The sequence below is a fragment of the Aotus nancymaae genome, unplaced genomic scaffold (genome assembly GCF_030222135.1).
Source record: "Aotus nancymaae isolate 86718 unplaced genomic scaffold, 86718_ANA_hifiasm-v0.15.2.pri h1tg000053l, whole genome shotgun sequence".
In the NCBI taxonomy this organism is placed as follows: domain Eukaryota; kingdom Metazoa; phylum Chordata; class Mammalia; order Primates; family Aotidae; genus Aotus; species Aotus nancymaae.
Window position 1 is genome coordinate 32,048,248 of NW_026988467.1, and position 22,372 is coordinate 32,070,619.

General features: G+C 52.2%; 1 protein-coding gene across 1 annotated transcript; it reads left to right on the top strand.

The window, feature by feature from the left end:
• The first annotated feature begins 909 nt into the window (after window positions 1-909).
• On the top strand, window positions 910-22,028 carry TFAP2E (transcription factor AP-2 epsilon). The gene is made up of 7 exons (XM_012439889.2): window positions 910-1,201; window positions 1,521-2,003; window positions 2,453-2,504; window positions 14,639-14,861; window positions 16,213-16,331; window positions 16,975-17,116; window positions 20,849-22,028. Exons 1-7 carry the CDS (start codon window positions 1,175-1,177, stop codon window positions 21,129-21,131), a joined length of 1,329 nt encoding a protein of 442 aa, XP_012295312.2. The 5' UTR covers window positions 910-1,174; the 3' UTR covers window positions 21,132-22,028.
• Window positions 22,029-22,372: the final 344 nt, after the last annotated feature.

Sequence of the window (22,372 nt, forward strand, 5' to 3'; positions counted from 1 at the left end):
CTCAGGAGGAGAAGGTTGGGTTTGGAGAGAAAAAAAGAGAGAGTGACTATAGAGACTGGAACTTGCCTGACAGCCAGGGAGTGCCTGCCATGGTTACACACAAACACGTAGCCTGTGCATGTTAGGGTAACAATCACACGGCACCCCCGTGAGTCAGTTACACACAGTCACTCAACAGTCTCTGGGTATCTCAAGCCCACACTCAATCAGCCCAGGCCCCTGTGGCTTCAGAAACATCTTGGCCCCTGGTCAGGTGGAGCTCATACTCAAACCCATCCCAGGCAACTTTGGCCAGCTTGTGTCTCCAACTGCCTCAGAGCCTGGCTTGGCATTGGAAGTTTTCAGCCCAGGAAGCCTGAGCGAAGTGGGCACCTTAGAGGGATTTTGATCCATTCAGGAGAGACTGTGATGGTAGGCCCCCTACACACACACACACACAAACGCTGACACACGTGCACATGAGCAGATAGGCTTGAGTCTGCAGCTCACAAACTAACACGTTCATGATTGCCCACCTCATGCAAAGTCTCTTGAGAACCTCAATCCTTAGAGAAAGGATTGATACCCATTTTACAGAGGAAGCTGAGGCCAGCAGAGAATAGTGCTTTGCTTAAAGGCAAGGATGCGATAGAGCCGAGCAAATGTAGGGCCCCTGCGTCCCAGCCTCGAATCTTTCTGTTTCACTGCAGCTGCGAGCTGCTAGCCCAGGAGGCGGCTCACATCAACGTGGGCTAATTCACGCCCCGCTACCCACCCTACCCGATCCCACCGCCAAAGCTACCGCCTCCCCTTTGGTGGCCGCTGGGGAAAAGGGAGAGAACTGCCATAGCTTGTCTCTTTAATGCGCGCCCCCGGAGGCCCGGCGCGCCCCCGCCACTATAACTGGAGTGCATGGAGCAGACTGCTCTCAGAGGAGGAAGGGCGGGCGCTGGGCACCCGTTGGCCGACTTTTCTAAGTGCGATCAGTGCCAGTCCGTCCCGCCTCCATGGACCCGTCCGGGGACGGCCACCGCTGAGGACCCCACGCCCACTAGGGTCCCGGCTGGGTCGCACCCAAGCTACCGCACCGTGACCCCCGCGGGCTGTGCCGGCTCCCCGCGCCTCTGCCCTCAGCTCTTGCCGTCGGGCCAGGGCTCCGCCGCCGCCACGCCTCGCGCCCCGCGCTCACTGCCCGATGCTGGTGCACACCTACTCCGCCATGGTGAGTAGTCTCGGGGCCCCGGGCATACTCGGCCTAGGAATTGGGGCGCCTGAGTGCTGGACTTTCCAACCCTCCTGCCCAGCGCGAACGAAATCTCGGAGGGAGGGGGCCTCAGGGACTCCGCCAGCTGAGAACGCGAGGCGAAAGTGACCGCTGTCCCCAGCCCGAGGCTCCTGCGCCCGCGGGTGGCTCGGAAATAATCTCGGGCCCCAGGAAGCGTGAGGGACAGCAGCTGGACCCTCCGAGCTGAGGAGGATCCTTTCGGACTGGGGTCCTTTCAGCTCCAGCGGGTCACCTAACGCACCATCTCCTTCCCCAGGAGCGCCCCGACGGGCTGGGCGCAGCGGCTGGCGGGGCCCGCTTGTCGTCTCTGCCCCAGGGGGCCTACGGGCCGGCGCCCCCTCTCTGCCACACGCCGGCCGCCGCAGCTGCCGCTGACTTCCAGCCGCCCTACTTCCCGCCACCCTACCCGCAGCCACCACTGCCCTACGGCCAGGCGCCCGACGCCGCCGCAGCCTTTCCCCACCTGGCAGGAGACCCGTACGGCGGCCTGGCGCCCCTGGCGCAGCCGCAGCCTCCTCAGGCCGCCTGGGCAGCGCCCCGCGCCGCCGCCCGCGCCCACGAGGAGCCACCCGGCCTGCTGGCACCGCCTGCCCGCGCCCTGGGCCTTGACCCGCGCCGTGACTACGCTGCCGCCGTGCCCCGGCTCCTGCACGGCCTGGCCGACGGCGCGCACGGCCTGGCAGACGCACCGCTCGGCCTTTCCGGGCTGGCGGCGGCATCCGGTCTGGAGGACCTGCAGGTGAGACCCGAGGGGTGACTCCGAGGATGCGTCCAACCTCCTGGGTTAGACGGTGCCTGGCCATCAAGGCTGCCTGGCATTGAGTCCGCCGGCACCGAGTCTGCCTCCTTGATGGCGGCGACCCTCGGCAGGGACCGAATCACTTCTTTTCTCCCGGCTGGGCCGTTGAGCTACGTATGGCGTCCATGGGGCAGCCTGCACCTGGGCGAAGAGAGGCCTAATAGTTACCGGTTTAAGGTTCAAAATTCCCTTTTTGCACTGCACGGTGAGATACTCACGGCTCTAGCTCGGTGCCTAGACTTGGCGATTCCTGGGCCTGCCCGTTGCCGCCCTAGGCGGAGGTGGTGAGCTTGTGCGGAGCAGACCGGGAACTGGGGTCGCAGGGGCTTGGGAAGCCATGGACGACTAGGTCTTTATGCGCCCTCACCGCCGCCCTCTCCTATTTGCAGACGATGGATGAGCCGGGAATGAGCCTCCTAGACCAGTCCGTGATCAAGAAAGGTAAGGAATGGTATGCATCTTCAGGGCACAGCCGGGCGAGATGGCGCAGTCCCCGAGTGCACAGACCCATTTTCTTCACCTGCTGTGCCTCCTGTGTGTCGCCAGGCTGGGTGTCCACCAGAGAGAGGTTGGGCAGAGGTGCGAGCTTGATGAGTTTGCCCAGCACCCTGTAGCCTGGGGTAGGCCTGAGCGGGTCAGCGTTCCCTGGGCTGCAGCGCTGGGAGTCTGGCCTCTCTCCACCGAGGGGGAGGACGCTCTTGTGGATCTGGAGCTGATTTGCAGAACGAGTTAAACCACTTCCCTGTTTCCCTAAGAGCGGGGAATGGCAGTGCTGTTCCCACGGAGTTTGGGAAATGATTTTCACTTTAGAGAGCCTTAGCATTCCCCAGCCTGGCAGGCACTTTCTTCCCCTTCCTTCCAGCAGGGCCTTGGAGGCCTCTGGCAGAATTTTCTTTCTGTGGAGCTGGTGTGTGAATACTGTGTGTTAGGCTGTGTGCACCTGAGTCAGGGCCAACCTGCTCCTGGGTGTCTGTGTCTATGTGAGTTCAGGGTCCTGTGTGTGCCTGAAATGTTCCTTTCGTGGGTGTCTTAGCATTTCTTGGAGTGTGAGTGTGTCTGTTTCTGTGAATGTGCCTGTGAGGGGTGTCTCTGTACATTGGTGTGCATTTCTCTGCATTTGGGGGTCTCAATGTGTACAGTATCTCTGTTGTGTCCTGCACTTTGTTCTTTGGTATCTGAGGATTTCTAAGCATGCGAGGGCCCTCTCTCTGTGTGCATATATAGGAGTATTTGTGTGACTCCTGGCATTAGTAAAATCCAGGAGGCACTTTTTCTGGCCTGAGGACCAAGTTCTGGCCATGCCAGAGGAAGGCGAGAAACAGACAAAAAGAGACAGCCAGAGAGGAGCAGAGACTCAGAGGGGACCAGGCATTGGGTGGCCTCCTTACATTTGGGGCAGGTGCTGGAAGGAATTCAGAGGCGCACATGAGCCTGCGGTGCCCCAGGCAGGCACTGCTCCCACAAGATTTGGCTCGAGTTGTTTTTCAGACTAATGAATTCAAGCCTGGACTCTATTTGCCCTCCACTCATTCTCGGGGGAGGCCAGGGTGGAAGTGGTGGTGGCAGGCTGGGTCTGGACTTCCAGGATGGCCGGGAGTGTGTAGGGGAAAGATGAGGCAACAGGACAGGAAGGTGGGGGAAGGGATGGAATTGGGTCTATGTCCTGTATCGCTGGGAACTGGGGGTGTGGGGAAGACACTGGGAACCTTGTTGTGCAGCAGCTCTGCTGGCCAGGCTTGGTTGGCTTACTGGACAGCGCCTTTCTTGAATCCTGAAGAAAGAGATCCATCTGCAGTGGGCAAGAGCCTGCCTGGACTTCCTGGCCATAAGAAATATGACCGTGGTGGTGGTCCCCAGTTCCCTACTCCTGCTCGGGCTCAAAAGACTGGGAGTCTAGGTTCACTGACTCCCTGAAAAAGGCTAAGACCCTGCATTTTAGAAAGGGGCTTGGGGATCTCTGCCCTGCCCAAGGGTAGAAGGATCAGCTGTTGCTCTGAGCACCTTAACCTGGAACCCCGGTCCAAAGCCAAGACAGGAGACTGGATACGAGGTCCTCCCAGAGCTGGTTTCTCTCAAACAACTTCCAAGACTCCTACATTCTAGGGGTGCGCCGGAATCCCCCAAAGCAGTCGAAAGAACACAAGCAGAGTCCGAACGTCCCGGGTGCGGCGCTCTGGCTCCCTGGAGCGGGGCGGGGCGGGGCGGGGCGGCGCGGCGCGGACTCGGGCGTGCACACCCGCGGGACCCCAGCGCCAGCGGGACCCCAGCGCTAGCGGGTCTGTGGCCGAGTGGAGCGAGGTGGAGCGCGGGCGATCTGAGCTGGGACTGCGCCCTGGACGCCCCAGCCTGGACGTTGAGTTCCAGCCCGCGGCACTGCAGCAAAGGCGAAGGGGCAGCAGCCGGGTACAGCTGGATCCGGAGGTCGCGACCCAGTGGAAGGCGTGGGCGAACGACCTAGGGCGGCCGCGGCAGCGAGGCCGGTGGGCTCCTTGCTCCCTGGAGCCGGGCCCTCCCCACACCCGCCCTTGGCCCCCCTGGCACTTTTCCCTTCGGCCCTCCGCGGCCACTGCGTGACTCGGCCTCGCCGTCGGCCCCGTGTGGAGTGAATTAGCGCCCTCCTTCGTCCGCTGCCCTTCCGACGGCACCCGGAGCCCCTGTCCTGTCCCACGGACCTTCGGTGTCCGTGAGTGCGGGACGGGAGCCGGACCCGCCAGGGACCTGGAATCAGAGAATGTCGTTCTTGGCCACCCGAAGCGTCGGATCCCTGCAGCGTCTCCCAGCCTGGGCCGGAGGGGCGGCTGCGTCGGTAAGGTTGGGGTCCTGGGTGAGAAAGGGAGGCAGCTGCAGCCTCAGCCCCGCCCCAGAAGCGGCCTTCGCGTCGCGGTGGTGGGTCGGGGGGTGGGGCGGTTCTCGGGCTTCGCCTTCGCCAGTGCGGCGGGGCGGAGGCGTCTGCAGCTCGCAGGACCCAGACCTGGGCTGCAAAAACTTCGCTGACGGCAGGCAAGGGTCCGGGAGGGGCAGCCAGGCGAGGCCCCCCGCCTTACCACACGCTCCCCAGTCCCCAGTCGCCGACCAGTTGCACCCGCGGGGTGGGGCAGGGGATGGCGGGGCTGAGGCCGACCCTAAGCGAATAAGGGAGCCCTCCATTTCCTGCTCACATTTGTCACCTCCAGTTTTGCAACCTATCCCAGAGACACAGAAAGCAGGCAGGACTGGTGGGGAAACGCGGCTGGACAGGAATATTTTCCAGCCGACAAGAGCAGTGAGCAGGGCTGTTCGGGTCTCGGGAGGGAGCTCAGAGGAGGCAGGTGAGTGCCTGAGGTTGGGAGGCTGCCTAGAGGAGAGATAGCTGAACCGGGCTCAAGAGGTGCTTAGTGGGTATTTGTTGAATGAATGAGTGATGGGTTTTGAAGTCTGAGTGCATTGAAAGAGGGGTGTGTGTGAAAAGGGCTACTTTCATCACACAGGGCACAGCATGTGCAAATGCCCTCCCTGTGGAAAAGCCAGACAGGTTAAAAAGGTTACAAACGTATGTGAGTTTCAGGTTACACAATCAGAACTGAAGGGGAGTGGTCAGGGATGAGAACTGAGAGGGATCCCTTCTTCCCTCTGGAGGAGAGTACGTGGTTGCCTACTTGGGGGTGGAGAACCCCTCTCCACAGGCTCAGCTGTCCAATCTCAAGGGGTCTCCAGGACAGGAGCAGATGTAAACAGTTGCCCTGTTTCCTGCTGTCTTTGGCCCTGGAGAAGGAGGAGGGAGATGGGGAGGGTCTCCCCTTTCCAGAGAATATCTAAGCAGCCCAGGACATGGATGAGATACTGACCTCTGGGACAGAATTTGAGAGGGTGCCAAAAAACTCAGTAATCAAGATAAAGAGGCCAGGAGCAGTGGCTCATGTCTGTAATCCCAGCACTTCGGGAGGCCGAGGCAGCTGGACCACTTGAGGTCAAGAGTTGGAGACCAACCTGGACAACATGGTGAAACCCTGTCTCTACTAAAAATACAAAAATTAACTGGGCATGATGGTGCTCACCTGTAATCCCAAAGCTGAGGCAGGAGAATTGCTTGAACCCGGGAGGTGGACATTGCAGTGAGCCGAAATTGCGCCACTGCACTCCAGCCTGGGTAATAGAGAGAGACACAGTTTCACTCTTTCACCCAGGTAGGAGTGCAGTGCCACGATCTCAGCTCACTGCAACCTCTGCCTCCCAGATTCTCGTACCTCAGCCTCCGGAGTAGCTGGGATTACAGGCACCCACCACTATGCCAGCTAATTTTTGTATTTTTAGTAGAGACAGGGTTTCACAGTGTTGGCCAGGCTGGTCTCAAACTTCTGACCTCAAGTGACCTGCTCTCTTAGGCCTCCCAAAGTGCTGGGATTACAGGCATGAGTCACCATGCCTGGTCTTTTAAAATAAAAATAGTGCAAAAATCCACAATAAACAAAATATCAAAAATTTACAGAAAAAAATTTACAGAATCTGAACTTGAACTTCCACAACCCTTTCTCACTTGCCTTGAGGCTACTGTCTGCCCTAAAACTCAACTAAAAAAACATGCAGATGGAGTTTGGACTTAACTTGAGAAAGGTGGGAGCTATGGAAGAGAGTGAAGCAGGGGAGTGAAGGATAGAAATTATACATAAAAGAAACCTTGGGCCAGGCACGTTGGCTTACGCCTGTAATCGTAGCACCTTGGGAGGCCAAGGCGGGTGGATCACCTGAGGTCAGAAGTTCGAGACCAGCCTGACTAATGTGGTGAAATCCCATCTCTATTAAAAATACAAAAAAAGTAGCCAGGCGTAGTGGTGCACGCCTGTAGCCCCAACTACTGGGGAGGTTGAGACAGGAGGCTGAGACAGGGTTGAACCCGGGAGGCCATTGCACTCCAGCCTGGATGACAAGAGGGAAAGCTCTGTCTTAAAAAAAAAAAAAAGGAAGAAACCCTCTGGCAGTTGAAGAGAGGAAAACTTAATCAGCAGGTCCCAGCAGGGGAGATGAGGAGACTCAAAGGAGGGCATTTGCACCTGCTGTGCCCCAGTGTGGGCTGGGAGCAGGTCACTACCCCGCTCCTGTCTACTTTCCTCTTGCTCTCCCCTCCGAGTTTTGGACCTTAAGTGTAGTCTAAGGAACCACATGCATCAGGATCCCCAGGGAATGCTTGTTAAAAATGCAAATTTCTTGGGCACCACCCCTCGTTGACTGCATGAGAACCCCTGGAAGTTGCATTTTTTAACTGATTTATTGAGGTAAAATTTACATACCTAAAATGTACACATTGTAAGAATAAAATATGATGATTTTTAGTAAATGTAGAACTGTGTAACCATTACCACAACCCATTTTGAGGCATTTCTGTCATCCCCAGAAGTTCCCATTTGTAGCTAATCCCCATTCTTACCCCAAGACTTAGGCCACTACCGATCTGCTTTCTGTTCATATATTTGCATAGTCTGGACATGTTCTATAAATAGAATATATTAATATGCAGAGTTTTGCATCAAGCTTCTTTTCCTTAGCATTATGTTTGGGGAAAACATTATGCTAAGGAAAAGAAGCAGCAATAAAAAGAAACTATTATCAGCAATTTGTTTCTTTTTATTGCTGCGTAGTGTGCCATTTTACGGGTATAACACATTTTGTTTATCCATTGGTCAGTTGATGGGCACTTGGGTTGTTTCCACTTTTTAGCTGTCTTGAATAATGTTGCTGTGAACATTCACATACCTGCCTCAGTGTAGACATATATTTTTATTGCTTTTGGGTAAGTTCCTAGGAGTGGAATTGCTGGATTATACGGTCAGTTTAGATTTAATTTTTAAGAAACTGTCAAGCTGTTTTCTAAAGTGGCTATATTATTTTACATTCTCACCAACAATGTGTGAGGGTTCCATTTTTCCACATCCTACACTTTTTTTTTTCTTGAGATGGAGTCTCGCTCTGTTGCCCAGGCTGGAGTGCAATGGCAAGATCTCTGCTCCCTGCACCTTCTGCTTCCTGGATTCAAGCGATTCTCCTGCCTCAGCCTCCCCAGTAGCTAGGATTACAGGCACACGCCACCACACCTGGCTAATTTTTGTATTTTTAGTAGAGACAGGGTTTCACCATGTTGGCCAGGCTGGCTGGTCTCGAACTCCTGACCTTGTAATCAGCCTGTCTTGGCCTCCCAAAGTGCTGGGATTATAGGTGTGAGCCACTGTGCCCAGCCCCTGTCTTTTTTATTACAACCATCTAGTGGTATCAAAGTATAGTTTTAATTTGCATTTCCCTAATGACTAATTATGTTAAGCACTTTTTCACGTGCTTATTAACCATTCATCTCTCATTTTTAGTGAAATGTATATTTACATATTTGGACCATTTTCTATTTAGGTTGCTATCTTATTGTTGAGTTATAAGAGTTCTTTATATAATATATTCTGAATATGGTCCTTTATCACATATATGATTTGCAAATATTTTTTTCCAGTTTGTGATTTATCTTTTTCTTTTCTGTTTTTAAAATTTTATTTATTTGTTTATTTATTTTACATTTTAAAAAATTATTATTTTTTTAATAGAAACAGGCCTCGATATGTTGCCCAGGCTGGTCTTGAGTTCCTGGCTTCAAACAATCCTCCTGCCTTGGCCTTCCTAAGTGCTGGGGTTACAGGTGTGAGCGACTGCTCACAGCTGCTTTTTTCTTTTCATTAAAAAACTTTTTTAGAGATAGGTCTCACTATGTTGTCCAAGCTGGAGTTTGGTGGCTATTTGCAGGCAAGATCATAGTGCACTGCAGCCTTGAACTCCTGAGCTCAAGTGATCCCTCTGCCTGAGCCTCTGGAGTAACTGGGACTACATCCTCGTGCCACCATACCATGCTATTTTCTTAATAATATCTTTTGAGGTGCAAAAGTTTTAGACTTTTATGAAGCTCAATTTATCATCATTTTATTTATTTGTTTGTTTTATTGAGATGGCTCTCGCTCTGTCACCTAGGTTGGAGTGCAGTGGCACTATCTCGGCTCACTGCAACCCTGGCTCACTGTAACCTCCGCCTCCCAGGTTCGAGTGATTCTCCTGCCTCAGCCTACCAAGTAGCTGGGATTACAGGCACATGCCACCACACCTGGATAATTTTTGTGTTTTTAGTAGAGACAGGGCTTCACCACGTTGGCCAGGCTGCTCTCCTGACCTCAGGTGATCTGCCCTCCTCGGCCTCCCAAAGTGCTGGGATTCCAGGTGTGAGCTACCGTGCTCGACCTATTATTTTCTTTAATAGGCCTTGCCTTTGGTGTTGTACCTAGGAACTCTTTGCCCAACCTGAGGTCATGAAGATTCTTCTAAGTTTTCTGTTGTTGTTTGTATTTTTAGTAGAGACAGGGTTTTGCCATGTTGGCCAGGCTGGTCTCAAATTCCTGACCTCAAGTAATCCGCCCACCTTGCCTCCCAAAGTGTTGAGATTACAGGCATGAGCCACCATGCCTGGCCTCCTATGTTTTCTTCCAGAAAAAAACTTGCAATTTTAATAAGCTTTCTGGGAGAGTCTATTGCACACTTCCCTGGGTTCAGAAGTCAGACTGTATTTACCATCTTCGGACAGAGTGCCTTGTCTGACAGGTTGAATAACTGGGAGCTCTTGCATCTGGGAGTGTGTGTGTGTGTGTATGTGTGTGTGTGTGTGAATGGCTTCTGCATATGTGACCAGCAGGACACCATTAGATCACTTCAGCTTCAGGAGTCACCACAGGGAATCCTGTCTTGTGCATGTGGAAGACCAACTTTAGTGTCTCTGCTTCACCCTCTGTGCTACTTTAATTCCTGCCTCCATCACTGCCCCTTCCCTGACCCACCTGCTTCCCTAACCACGGATTCCATCCCTCTTGCCATTTTTAAGGGAAGAGGCTCTGAGAAAAAACGGGACAGGTAGGGGAAGCAGCAAAGTCTGTCACTCATGTACACAAACACATGTGCAATGTCATGTCTGCCCATATATTTAGCAGCACCTATGTTTGCATAAATCTGGCATCAACAGGAGAAAGTGCTTGCAAATATCCATATGCAGGCTACACATTCCTCCACACTCAAGAGTTCATCCTCATTGCTGTTTCTATCACAAGGGCAGACAGTTTTTGTATACAATCACCTTTTTTTTTGTTTGAGATGGAGTCTTGCTCTGTCGTCTGGGCTAAAGTGCAGTTGTGCAATCATAGCTCACTGCAGCCTCAAACTGGGCTCAATTGTCCTGTGGCCCCAGCCTCCCAAGCAGCTGAAATGATGGGCACGTGCCACCATGCCTGGCTGACTGAAATTTTTTTTTTTTTTTTTTGTAGATATGAGGGATGAGGTCTTACTATGTTGCCCAGGCTGATCTCGAACTTCTGGGCTCAAGTGATCCTCCTGCCTCAGTTTCCAAAAGTGTTGGGATTATTGGTGTGAGTTACCATGCTCAGCCAGCCGGGGCCCTGGGTTTTAATAGCAGTTGGATAGAGGAGGCTGCTCATCTTGTTCCTCTGACCCCTACTACTAGTGAGGGGTGATGGGAGGGAAGACAGTCACTTTGCCATTCTTTTTATTTTTAATTTATCAATTTGTAGGTTTTTGTTTTTGTTTTTGAGACAGGGTCTCACTCTGTTGCCCAGGATGACATGGTTGGCTCACTGCAACCTCTGCCTCTTGGGCTTAAGCAATCCTCCTACCTCAGCCTACAGAGTAGTTGGGACTATAGGCATGTGCCACCACGCCTGGCTAATTTTTGTATTTTTTTAGAGATAAGGTGTTACTGTATTGCTCAGGCTGGTTTCGAACTCCTGGGCTCAAGCAGTCTTCCTGCCTTGGCCTCCCAAAGTGCTGGGATTACAGGTGTGAGCCACTGTGCCTGGCCCAATTTGTAATTTGATTTGTTTAAAGTCAAGCTTGAGGTGTAATTTTTTTATACATACAGTATAGTTCAGTTCGGGTTCCCAGGGCCTTGCATCATTAGTTTATTCCACATTCACTGATGGCCACCTGTGCCAAGACCCTGCCCTCAGCACACTCATACATGGTAGGGAAGACGGCCATGGAAACAGACCAGGCAGGTCCAGCGTGGTAAGGCGAGAGATGTTGCTGAGAGGGAGCTGGGGGGTGGGGAGGGAAGCTCTGCACAGGGGATGGTGCCTAAACCCAGTAGCGCGAAGGACCCCTGAGACACGGAGCACTGTGGGGCTCAAAGAGCTCACACCCTGGGAGTCACCACATCCAGGAGACACTTCACATTTGTTCAATTTGGCCTGTGCTGGGTTTTTAAGTCTTTGAATCATTGCCAATGCTTAAAAATCGAGAGATTTTGGCCGGGTACAGTGGCTGACATTTCTAATCCTAGCACTTTGAGCGGTCAAGGCGGGCAGATCACGAGGTCAGGAGTTCAAGACCAGCCTGGCCAACACAGTGAAACCCTGTCTCTATTAAAAATACAAAAATTAGCTGAGCATGTGGCAGGCACCTGTAATCTCAGCTACTAGGGAGACTGAGGCAGGAGTATCGCTTGAACCTGGGAGGCAGAGGTTGCAGCGAGTCAAGATCGTGCCACTGCACTCCAGCCTGGGCAACAAGAGCAAAACTTCATCTCAAAAAAAAAAAAAAAATCCAGAGATTTTACATAACAACCCAGAATCCTAGTTTCAAAAACCAGCAAAAAGAAACAAAAACACAAACAAACCAGGAGCTCTGTGTCCTGCATGGCATGGCTTTGCATAGCGTGCCCCTTCAGCCCGCCAACCTCCCCCACAGCCCACTTACTGTATTACTTGTTGGGCCCCTCCTCCCTTGAAGCCTGGAGCTGTGCTGTCCACCAAGGTGGCCACTAGCCACATGTGGCTCTTGAGCACTGGAAATGTGACTAGTCTGAATTGAGACAAACTTAAGCATAAAATGTCCATTGGATTTTGAAAACATAGTTCAAAGAATGTAAAATATCTCACTAATAATTTTTAAAGTGTCGATTACATGTTGAAATGATTTTATTTTTTATATATTGGGGTAAATAAAATATACTAAAATGCTATATATTATTTACTATTATATTAATTAAAATCCATCTCACATGTTTCTTTTTACTGTTTAAAAATGTGGGCCAGGCCTGGTGACTCACCTCTTTAATCCCAGCACTTTGGGAGGCCAAGGCAGGCAGGCAGATCACTTGAGTCCAGGAGTTTAAGACCAGCCTGGGCAACATGGTGAAACCTTGTTTCTATGAAACATACAAAAATTAGCCAGGCGTGGTGGCACATGCCTGTAGTCCCAGCTACTTGGGAAGCTGAGGTGGGAGGATTGCTTGAGCCTGGGAGGTGATGGCTGCGGTGAGCTGTGATTGCACTACTGTATTCCAGCCTGGGCAACAGAGCAAGACCCTGTCTCATAAAAAAGGTGGACACTAGGAAATATAAATGTGTACATGTGGCTCACATTATATTTCTCTTGGTCAGCTTGGGTCTAGAGCCTAATGGACAAATGAGGACTCAGCAAGAGGGGCTGGCACAGCCAGACATGAGGGATGGTGAAGAAGGCCATTGTAACATGATGGTTAAAGCTGTGAACTTTGGAGTCAGTGCTGAGAGTTCAAGGTTCATTTCTTCTCCTTACCTGCTGTCCCACTTTAATCTCTTTGAACTTTCAGCGTGTGGCACTCATTGACAGGTGAAATGATAGCTGCCACTCATTGACAGGTGACATCATTTTTTCCAGCTCTGGAGCTGGGATTTGATTCTCAGGGAACTGACTGGGGTCTCATGAGTTTTAGGCTGAGTTTTAGACTGCAGAGTGATACATCCAGATGGAAAGATCCCCCTAGACCGGGGCAGGGAGACCAGAGCAAGGACTGTGCAGAAATTAACATTGGAAGTGGGCCTGTGTCTGTGTGCATGCAGAGGAGTGGCCACATCCAAGGCACATAAAGAAATGAAAGCCATAGGATGGGCAGGGGTGGGAGGGAAAAAAAAGGAAGCTGTAGGATGTGGTGATGGATGGGATGTGATAGGGGAGAGGGTTGGAGAAGGTATCACAGGGCTTTCTGGCTCGGCTGCTGGATGGAGGTGGGGAGGTTTATCTAGAGAGGGAGAGACTAGAGATTGTGCCAGGCTAGGGACCAGGCTAGCCTTTCCTACTTTTGTACTCCTCAGGTCTGGCACAATTCTTGGCATGCAAGTGCTCAGCCAATATTGCCAAGTGGCTGGAAGGCTAAGAGCACCACCTTCGAGACTGCAGTCTTGGGTTTGCTCCTGGTTCTCCGTCTACTAGCTGTGTCATCTCAAGCATACTATTTCACCTCTCTGGACATCAGTCTCCTTATCTGTAAAATGGGAATAATGACAAGTGCAGCCCCTTGTGGGTTGTTCCGAGGACTGAGTGGGTTTATCTACGGGAGCACACAGCATAGTGAGTGCTCAGTAGCTGTTATTCCCAGCCTCCACACTCGAGCCTCACTCCTGACACACACAGGGCCTTGTCTACCAAGGCTCTCACCTCCTTAAAGGAAGAGAAGGCCAAAGAGTTCCACTAAGGAAGCAAATGCCTCAATATTCTCCCTTCTCCCGAGGCTAAGTGGGAGGATGGAGGTTAGACTGCAAGAAGAACTTTCTCTTATAGTCAAAAGTATCTAAGTGAATTTTTTTTTTTTTTTGAGACGGAGTTTCGCTCTTGTTACCCAGGCTGGAGTGCAATGGCACGATCTCGGCTCACCGCAACCTCCGCCTCCTGGGTTCAAGCAATTCTCCTGCCTCAGCCTCCCGAGTAGCTGGGACTACAGGCGTGCGCCACCATACCCAGCTAATTTTTGTATTTTTTAGTAGAGACAGGGTTTCACCTTGTTGACCAGGATGGTCTCGATCTCTTGACCTCGTGATCCACCCGCCTCGGCCTCCCAAAGTGCTGGGATTATAGGTGTGAGCCACCGCGCCCGGCCCCTAAGTGAATTTTTGAAAAGTAACTTCTCAGATTCCCTTCTCTGCTCTTCAGACAGTAGATAATTAGGGAGCGTTTTGGGGAGGGGCATAGGGCCTATCTCCTGATCTACTTTAGCGTTTGCAGAGTGACTTGGCAGGAAGAGGGCCAGGAAGGAAGGCGCTAATAGGGCAATAGCCTCCCTGTCCAGGGATGTGGAGTCCACAGTCTCCAGGCCCCTCACTGACGCGGGGGTGGGGCGGGAGGGCGGGGAGGAAAACGGGAATCACGAGTGGGAAGAGGGCATTTGGGGACTCCCTGCTATTGCCCAGCCCTGGCCTGGCCCTGCTGCAGGGCCCCAGCGGTCCTGCCTCCAGCTCACACTCATATCCTTACGTCCAAGTCCCTCTCTGATGGTATCCATTAAAACACCAAGATTCTGCTGGAGTTGTTTAAGATGGGACCAGCCTGGTTCAGTGAGGGGGACACAGAATCAAGAGCCAGACAGCTCCAAGTTCACACCCACCAGCTAAGGGAACTTGGGCGAGTCACTTTCACCTCACCGTGCCTCAGTTTCTCCCTTTGTAAAGCAAGGATACCAGACTCTCCCTCAAGAGGGGCCATGTGCGGCGGCCACTGGCTCAGGGTTTCCCTCTTCCTGCTATTCTGCTCCACAGTGCCCATCCCCTCCAAAGCCCGCAGCCTCTCAGCCCTCTCCTTGGCCAAAGACAGCCTGGTAGGCGGCATCACGAATCCCGGTGAGGTCTTCTGCTCCGTGCCCGGCCGGCTTTCACTACTCAGCTCAACATCCAAGTACAAGGTGACGGTGGGGGAGGTGCAGCGGCGACTCTCGCCTCCTGAGTGCCTCAACGCCTCCCTCCTGGGGGGCGTCCTCCGCAGGTAGGAAGGCCAGCCCACGATCCCCTGCCTGGCTGGATCCCTGGCCTCTTCAGGCCTCCTTGGGGTATCTGCGAGGAGGCCAGCTTCACCTAGGCCCCCTGCCTCAGTCTCCCCGGGAGGGGAGGCCCTGGGGACTCTGGATTGTGCATGCTGTGGGGGCTGGCCCAGGTCCCTGGTGGCTGCCATATGTCTGTGGGTTTGGGGTGGGAGGTGGGCAGAGAAAGAAGCCTGGGCACAGAGAAGGGAGGGAGAACTCACCCACACTGGGCAGGACAAGGCTGGGTCTGGGGAACAGAGAGGGCCATCCTCACCCCTTCTTCCGAGAAAGGGACACCATGACTCAACACCCATTCCACATGGCAGCATAGGCCCTGTGTGTTTTGGGATGAGGAGCATGGTAGTCCATGGTTCATCTTCCTAAACCTGTGTCTGTCTCTCTCTCTGCATGTCCTGGTGCCTGGGAAGGGTATCTCTGCTTCCGGGCTGTGAGCTTTGATGAGTCTGAGGATGGTGTGAACATGTGTGTAAGTGTGCATGTGTCTATAGTAGCGGATGGCCAGGAGCATGTTTCCATGAGTGTGAGTATCCTGTGTTTCTTCTAGTAGGATGTCTGGCCTAGAGTGTGTCCTGCTGTGTGTGTGTGTGTGTGTGAGTGTGATTGCCTGTGCATCTGGAGCTAGTCCCATGGATGTTTACACATCTGTACCACTGTGTGTGGGGGCACTTGTGCAGTCATAGGGGGTATCTCCTTACTCCTGGCATCTTGGAGGATCTCTGTGAATCCCTGAGTGTCTGTACATGTGCTGCTGCGACCCTGACTTGGCGCGATCCTGTGTCTCTGAGTCTCTGGGAGTCTGAGTTTGTGTCTCTGCATATGTCTGTCTCTATTGGTTCTATGGGTCTTTATTCTTTCACCTGTGTGTGTATGTGCATGCGTGTGTATGTGTGTCAGCCCCCAGGTGGCTGTGTACCTGTGTCTCCCTTTCTGTATGTCACCACATGTCTCTACATATAGGTCTATGTATCCCTGGGTAGCTGTGTGTGGCCATTTGGTGTGCTAAGGACTCCAGGATGCCCCACCCTGTGCTGCCCCTGCTGTCGAGAGGACTAGTGAGAACTGAGGGCTCCTGGAGCTGGGTGCTGGGCCCCCCACCCCTGTCTTGGCTGCAAAACCATTAAGGTTAGGAAGAGGTTGTGCCCTTGCAGAAAGAGACCCCAGAGCATCCCCAGGACCAGACTCAAACCTCAACAGGGGCCGGTGGGGACAACAAGGCCCTTTAGGGGTCATATAGCCTCCACACTTTTCTCTTGTCTCAGAGTTGTATGTCTGTCTCTCTCTGTGCATGTCAAGGGCCAAGTCCAAAAATGGGGGCCGGTGTTTGCGGGAACGGTTAGAGAAGATTGGGCTCAACCTGCCGGCTGGCCGTCGCAAGGCTGCCAACGTGACACTGCTGACTTCGCTAGTGGAAGGTGAGTGAGGCCTGAAGGTGGGCATGGGAGTGAATTCGAGGGCACGTGAGTGGTCTGGTGTGACTGTCTCTAATGCAGGAAGGGTGTCTTTAGTCATGTGCGTGTGTATCCGTGTACATGTTGTAGTATCTGTGTGCATACTCTCTGTTATGTATAAGCTGTGTTTGTGATTTCTGTGTGTAGTCTTTGTGCATGTGTGCATGCATGTGCAATGGAGACCTTCTTTCAGCATGCATGCATGTGTGCCTATGTGTGTGTGCGTATATGCGTGTGTGTGCACATGTGCATGTGTGTGTGCATGTGTGTGTGTGTTTGGGTGTGGGTGTGTGGGAAGGGAGTGGCCAGTGTTTGGATGTGGTAAAGGGATGAAGGGGGTGACGGCCCCCTCCCCTGGAGGTTGGCGGCTCTGGTATACATGGTGGGCTCAGCTCCTAGCTCTCTCTGAGCTCAGAGCCCAACCCTGATGGCCCCAAGGGAGGGCTATGGAATGGGGGCTGGAGCTGGGCTCGGAAGGAAAGTTAGAGGGGGCATCTACAGAGGAAGAATGGGCCAGGATCCCCCTGGCCAGGGGGGTCAGAGGTTCAAAGCTGCGTTCCAGGTGCAGAGGTACACCTGGCAGTAGTGACAGCTCCCCTCCCCCCAGGAGAGGCCGTGCACCTGGCCCGAGACTTCGGTTACGTCTGTGAGACGGAGTTCCCAGCCAAGGCAGCTGCTGAGTACCTGTGCCGACAGCACGCTGACCCTGGGGAGCTGCACAGCCGCAAGAGCATGCTGCTGGCCGCCAAGTGAGTGAGGGCACCCTGCACGGACATATGTGGGTGCCATGCACAGACAGACATCATGTATAGGCACAACGGACACCACTGTGTACATGAGCAGTGAGCACATGCATGTACATATGGCACCACACACGGGCACACCTAGGCTCCCTGCTTAGGCTCTTGTGGCACGTGTGTGCATGCCATATGGGCACACTTGGGTTCCACATGTGGGTATATTTGCACATCATGTTTATCACACTCAGACATACATGAACACTCCTAACAAGCACAGGAGCACACACGGACACTACATGTGAACATACTGGGCTCCATGCATCAGGAACAGTAGCATCACATACTGGTTCGCACAAGCTCACACGTGGGTCCTACACTCACATACACTCCCACAACACCACCAGCCTCAGTCCCCATCGTGGGTCTGAGGCTCCCTCTTCTAGCCTTGCCCATCAGCCCTCTGCTCCAGTGACCTCCATCAGGCCACCAGGTCACACCTGAGTGCTCTGCAAGTCCCATTGTGCCTCCCTCACCGCTGTTCACATGCTGCCACCTCTACTCAGGTCTCTTCATCTCACTCCCCGACCTTCACCCCAGAGTCTCCCTGTTTCCAACCTCCCTGCACATGCACTGGCTCCCCTGCACAAGAATCTTCAATGGTTCCCACTGCCAACGCATTGGTTTTCAAACTAGGGCCTGTTTAACAAACTAGTATTCCATTAAGATTTAGTTTCTTTGTTTTTTTGTTTTGAGACAGAGTTTTGCCCTTGTTGCCCAGTCTGGAAAGCAATGGTGCAATCTCGGCTTACTACAACCTCCGCCTCCCAGGTTCAAGTGATTCTCCTGCCTCGGCCTCCCGAATAGCCGGGATGACAGGCACCTACCACCACGCCTGGCTACTTTTTTGTATTTTTAGTAGAGACAAGGTTTCACCCTGTTGGCCAGGCTGGTCTTGAACTCCTGATCTAAGGTGATCCACCTGCCTCGGCCTCCTAAAGTGCTGGGATTACAGGTGTGAGCCACTGCGCCCAGCCCCAAGATTTAGTTTCTCAGGCCAGGCGAGGTGGCTCACATGTGTAATCCCAGTATTGTGAGAGGCCAAGGTGGGCTGATTGCTTGAGCCCAGGAGTTGGAGACTAGCCTGCGCAACATGGTGAAACCCCGTCTGTACTAAAAATACCACAATTAGCTGGGCATGGTGCTGTGCGCTTGTAGTCCCAGCTACTTGGGAGGCTGAGGTGGGAGAATCACCTGAGCCTGGGAGGTGTGAGGCTGCAGTGAGCCACGATCACATCACTGCACTCTAGCCTGGGTGACATAGTGAGACCCCATCTCAAAAAAAGAAAAAAGGTAAAAGATTTAGTTCTTCCGAAAGAGTTCTTATCTTAGTCCATTTGGACTGCTATAACCATAAACTGGATAGCTTATAAACAACAGAAATATTTATTTATTTATTTATTGAGACAGAATCTCGTTCTTTGCCCAGGCTGGAGTGCAATGGTGCAATCTCGGCTCACTGCAACCTCCGGCTCCCAGATTCAAGCAATTCTCCTGCCTCAGCCTCCCAAGTAGCTGGGATTATGGGTGCCCGCCACCACACCTGGCTAATTTTTGTAGTTTTAGAAGAGATGGGGTTTCACCATGTTGGCCAGGCTGGTCTCGAACTCCTGACCTCAGGTGATCCACCTGCCTTGACCTCCCAAAGTGCTGGGATTACAGGCGTGAGCCACCGTGCCAGGCCAACAGAAATTTATTTCTCATAGTGCTGGAGGCTGGGAAGTTCAGGGTCAAGGCAGGTTCCATGTCAGGTGAGGGTCTGCTGTCTGACTCATAGACAGCACCTTCCTGTGTGCCTTACATTGTAGAAGGGAGAAGGGGTTTCTCTCTGGCTTCTTTTATAATAAAGGCATTAATCTCATTCATGACTTTCCACCTCCATGACCTAATCACCTCCCAAAGGCTTCACCTCCTAATACCATCACCTATGTGGGTAGGATTTCAATATATGAATTTTGGGGAACATACCCATTCACACCATAGCAGTCTCATTGCAAGAAAAAACAGAGAGAGAGGAGGGGGATAAAGAGAGAAAGAGAGAGAGAGGCCGGGTGCAGCAGCTTATGCCTGTAATCCCAGCACTTTGGGAAGCTGAGGTGGTCAGATCTCTTGAGCCCAGGAGTTCAAGGGCAACCTGGGAAACCCCATCTCTACTGAAAAAAATTAGAAATTAGCCAGGTATGGTGGTGCAGGCCTGTAGTATCAGCTACTCGGGAGGCTGAGGTTGAGGCTGCAGTAAACTGTGATAGCACCACTGCACTCCAGTCTGGGCGACAGAGCAAGACGTTGTCTGAAAAAAAAAAAGAAAAGAAAAGAAAAAAGAGAGAGAGCAATCTGAGAACTACCAATTGGTAGGCTAAAGTTCAAACTCTTTTGAGGTCCCACAGTCTGGCCCATACAAACCCTACCCACTCGTGCCAACTCTGTCCTCATATCCTTGGGCTTGCCTGTCTCCAGCTTAGAACAACATCCAGTCCTGCCACCTAACGCAGTCCTTCAAAATGACAACTCCACCCGCCTGCCTTTGAGGCTTTCCTCAAGTCCCCAAGGCAGAAGAGGAAGCATAGACTCCTGGGACTGCGAAATGGAGAGACCTCTGAGGCTGCTTGTACTGTGGCTGGAGAAACATACTTAGGGCAGGGTTCATCTTGTTCACTAATCAGCTCACTCATCAAGCACTTCGTGGGTCCCAGTCCTGTCTAAGATGCTGGCTGATTTTCATGTTGACACAAAGATGAATGATGAGTGATTCTCTTGCCTGAGCCACACACAGGACACACAAAGGAATGAATAATGGCTGCAAACTAGAGCTTGGTTCAAATCCCAGCTTGGTCACCTTGACAGGTCATCCAACCTGTCTGAAACCAGTTATCTTGTCATCTGATGGGGATAATAATAGTATAGATTTGTTATGAAGATTAAGTAAGATGATGCATACAGTGTTGTTGGCACAGCATCCAGGCTTCAATTAATATTCACTGCTAGTTATTATTCTGGCAGATTCTGGATTGTTTCCTAACAGTTTCAGACAAAGTTCTGTGAAGCATTGAGTGTCTGGGGTGGGAGAAGGAATCAAAGAAAATGTCCTGTATAAGGCAGTAAGTAGCTGAGCTGCACTTCTTTTTTTTTTTTTTTTTGAGACGGAGTTTCACTCTTGTTGCCCAGGCTGGAGTGCAATGGTGCAATCTCGGCTCACCACAACCTCTGCCCCCTGGGCTCAAGCGATTCTCCTGCCTCAGCCTCCTGAGTAGCTGGGATGTGCCGCCATGCCCAGCCAATTTTGTATTTTTAGTAGAGATGGGGTTTCTCCATGTTGGTCAGGCTGGTCTCGAACTCCTGACCTAAGGTGATCCGCCCACCTCTGCCTCCCAAAGTGCTGGGATTACAGGCGTGAGCCACCACGCCTGGCTGAGCAGCACTTTGAATGTGGGCAGGACATCCAAAAAAGAAAGATTATAGGGTAATTGACATGTGCTGTTTATTAGCTGTGTGATACTGGGCTAGTCAAATGACTTCTCTGAATCTTAGTTTCCTTTTCTGTAAAAATGGTATGATCATCATTTCAGACTGTTGGGAGGGTCAGCAGTCATGTAGCTAATGACTATAAAATGCCTGGCATGTAGTAAGTCCTTTTCTGGGCTCAGACTTTTGTCCTCCAACCTCTGACCTTCGTTTCCCAACCAGGCAGATCTGCAAGGAGTTTGCAGACTTGATGGCTCAGGACCGCTCGCCACTGGGCAACAGCCGCCCAGCACTCATCCTGGAGCCCGGAGTGCAGAGCTGCTTGACACACTTCAGCCTCATCACCCATGGCTTTGGTGGGCCTGCCATCTGTGCTGCCCTCACGGCCTTCCAGAACTACTTGCTGGAGTCACTCAAGGGGCTGGACAAGATGTTTCTAAGCAGTGTGGCCAGTGGGCATGGTGAAACCAAGACTTCGGAGAAGGACCCCAAGCATCGGAAATAACTGCTTCTCCCACCCCATCCCTAAGGGGCTTCCATGGCCTGAAATGGGGACTTAGCTCCTGGGGGTGGGCCTGAAAGGTCGGATTCAAGACAGACCAGAAAGAGAACATTCATCCAGAGATCCCAGAGTTGGGGATCTGGCTTGGAGTAAGGGAGGTGGCCTCTTTGGTGGTGTCTTGGTAAGTTAAGGGCCCAGGTATTTGTCTAAAGTGTGCAATTTTCTGACCTTTGATGGCTGAGAAGGGTTTGGACAGAAAATTGACATGAAAAGGTCTGGCTCATGGGGCACAGCCCTTTCTGTTATGGTGCCTGGGTGGCCGTGGGTGCTTCTAGAGGCCAAAGCCTTTGTGTTTTTCACTGGTGGCAGGAGGGCAATTGTTGATAAATCAGAGGTGCTACTGAGGAGATGGTGCCTCATTCCAGAATCTCCTACCCCCAGAAAAGGGGTGCTGGAAGGAGGCCCTAGTGGACTCTTTGTACCCTTCCTACTCTTGGAGAGAAGTGGGCAGGAGGGGCCCTCGAGGAACAAAGAAGATAAAGCACAAACTGCAGAACTCGAATCCATCCAGGCTGCTCATCACAGTCCTGTTGCTGTCTGTCCTATTTATTTATGTATGTTGTAATTAAATTTGAAATTTTAAAATGTCCAGTGCAACTTATTTATCCCAATGAGTTGGGGATTCATTTCACTGTTTTCTGGCCATGCACTGACATATCCAGCTGGACCAGGAGGGAGAGGGTGTTTTTGCTCAAAAAGGGCTGTGGGTAGGTTGGGAGGGAAGAAAGATGTGTCAGGCGCCCTCAGGTTGTCGCTAGGATCTTGTATTTGTGGTTCTTTTGCCCCTGCAGTTGATGTACCTCCCCATCTCTCATTCTCTTAATAAAACCTTTCATTGGACATGAAGCCCTCCCTGTCCTTCTTTAGCCCAGGCCTGGATTTGCCTCCAAAGAGGGCAGTGTCACTGGGGAGAGGCAGGACCTGGGCATTAGGCAGGGGGTAGGTTTGGAAGGGGCCCCTAAGGGGATGAGAGGGGACTGGGGGCCAACAGATGTTGGTCTATCTGGTATGTCAGCGTAGCTATTAGTTGCTGTGTCTGTGTGTGTGTATGTGTATTACTGTGACTTGGTGGGCTGGTGGGTACAGGTGTCAGTTTAGCTGTTAGATGTATGGATTTGTTTCTATGCCCGTTGGTGGTGAGTGTGCATGTGTCAGTGGAAACGCTGCTGACTGCATGTGTGTCT

Bases quoted from the DNA above. Each gene is read 5' to 3' on its own strand.
- TFAP2E (XM_012439889.2), top strand. From the start codon at position 1,175: ATGCTGGTGCACACCTACTCCGCCATG. The intron at 2,505-14,638 runs GTAAGGAATGGT...TCTGCTCCACAG, and splicing joins CCAGTCCGTGATCAAGAAAG to TGCCCATCCCCTCCAAAGCC. The intron at 16,332-16,974 runs GTGAGTGAGGCC...CCCTCCCCCCAG, and splicing joins GCTGACTTCGCTAGTGGAAG to GAGAGGCCGTGCACCTGGCC.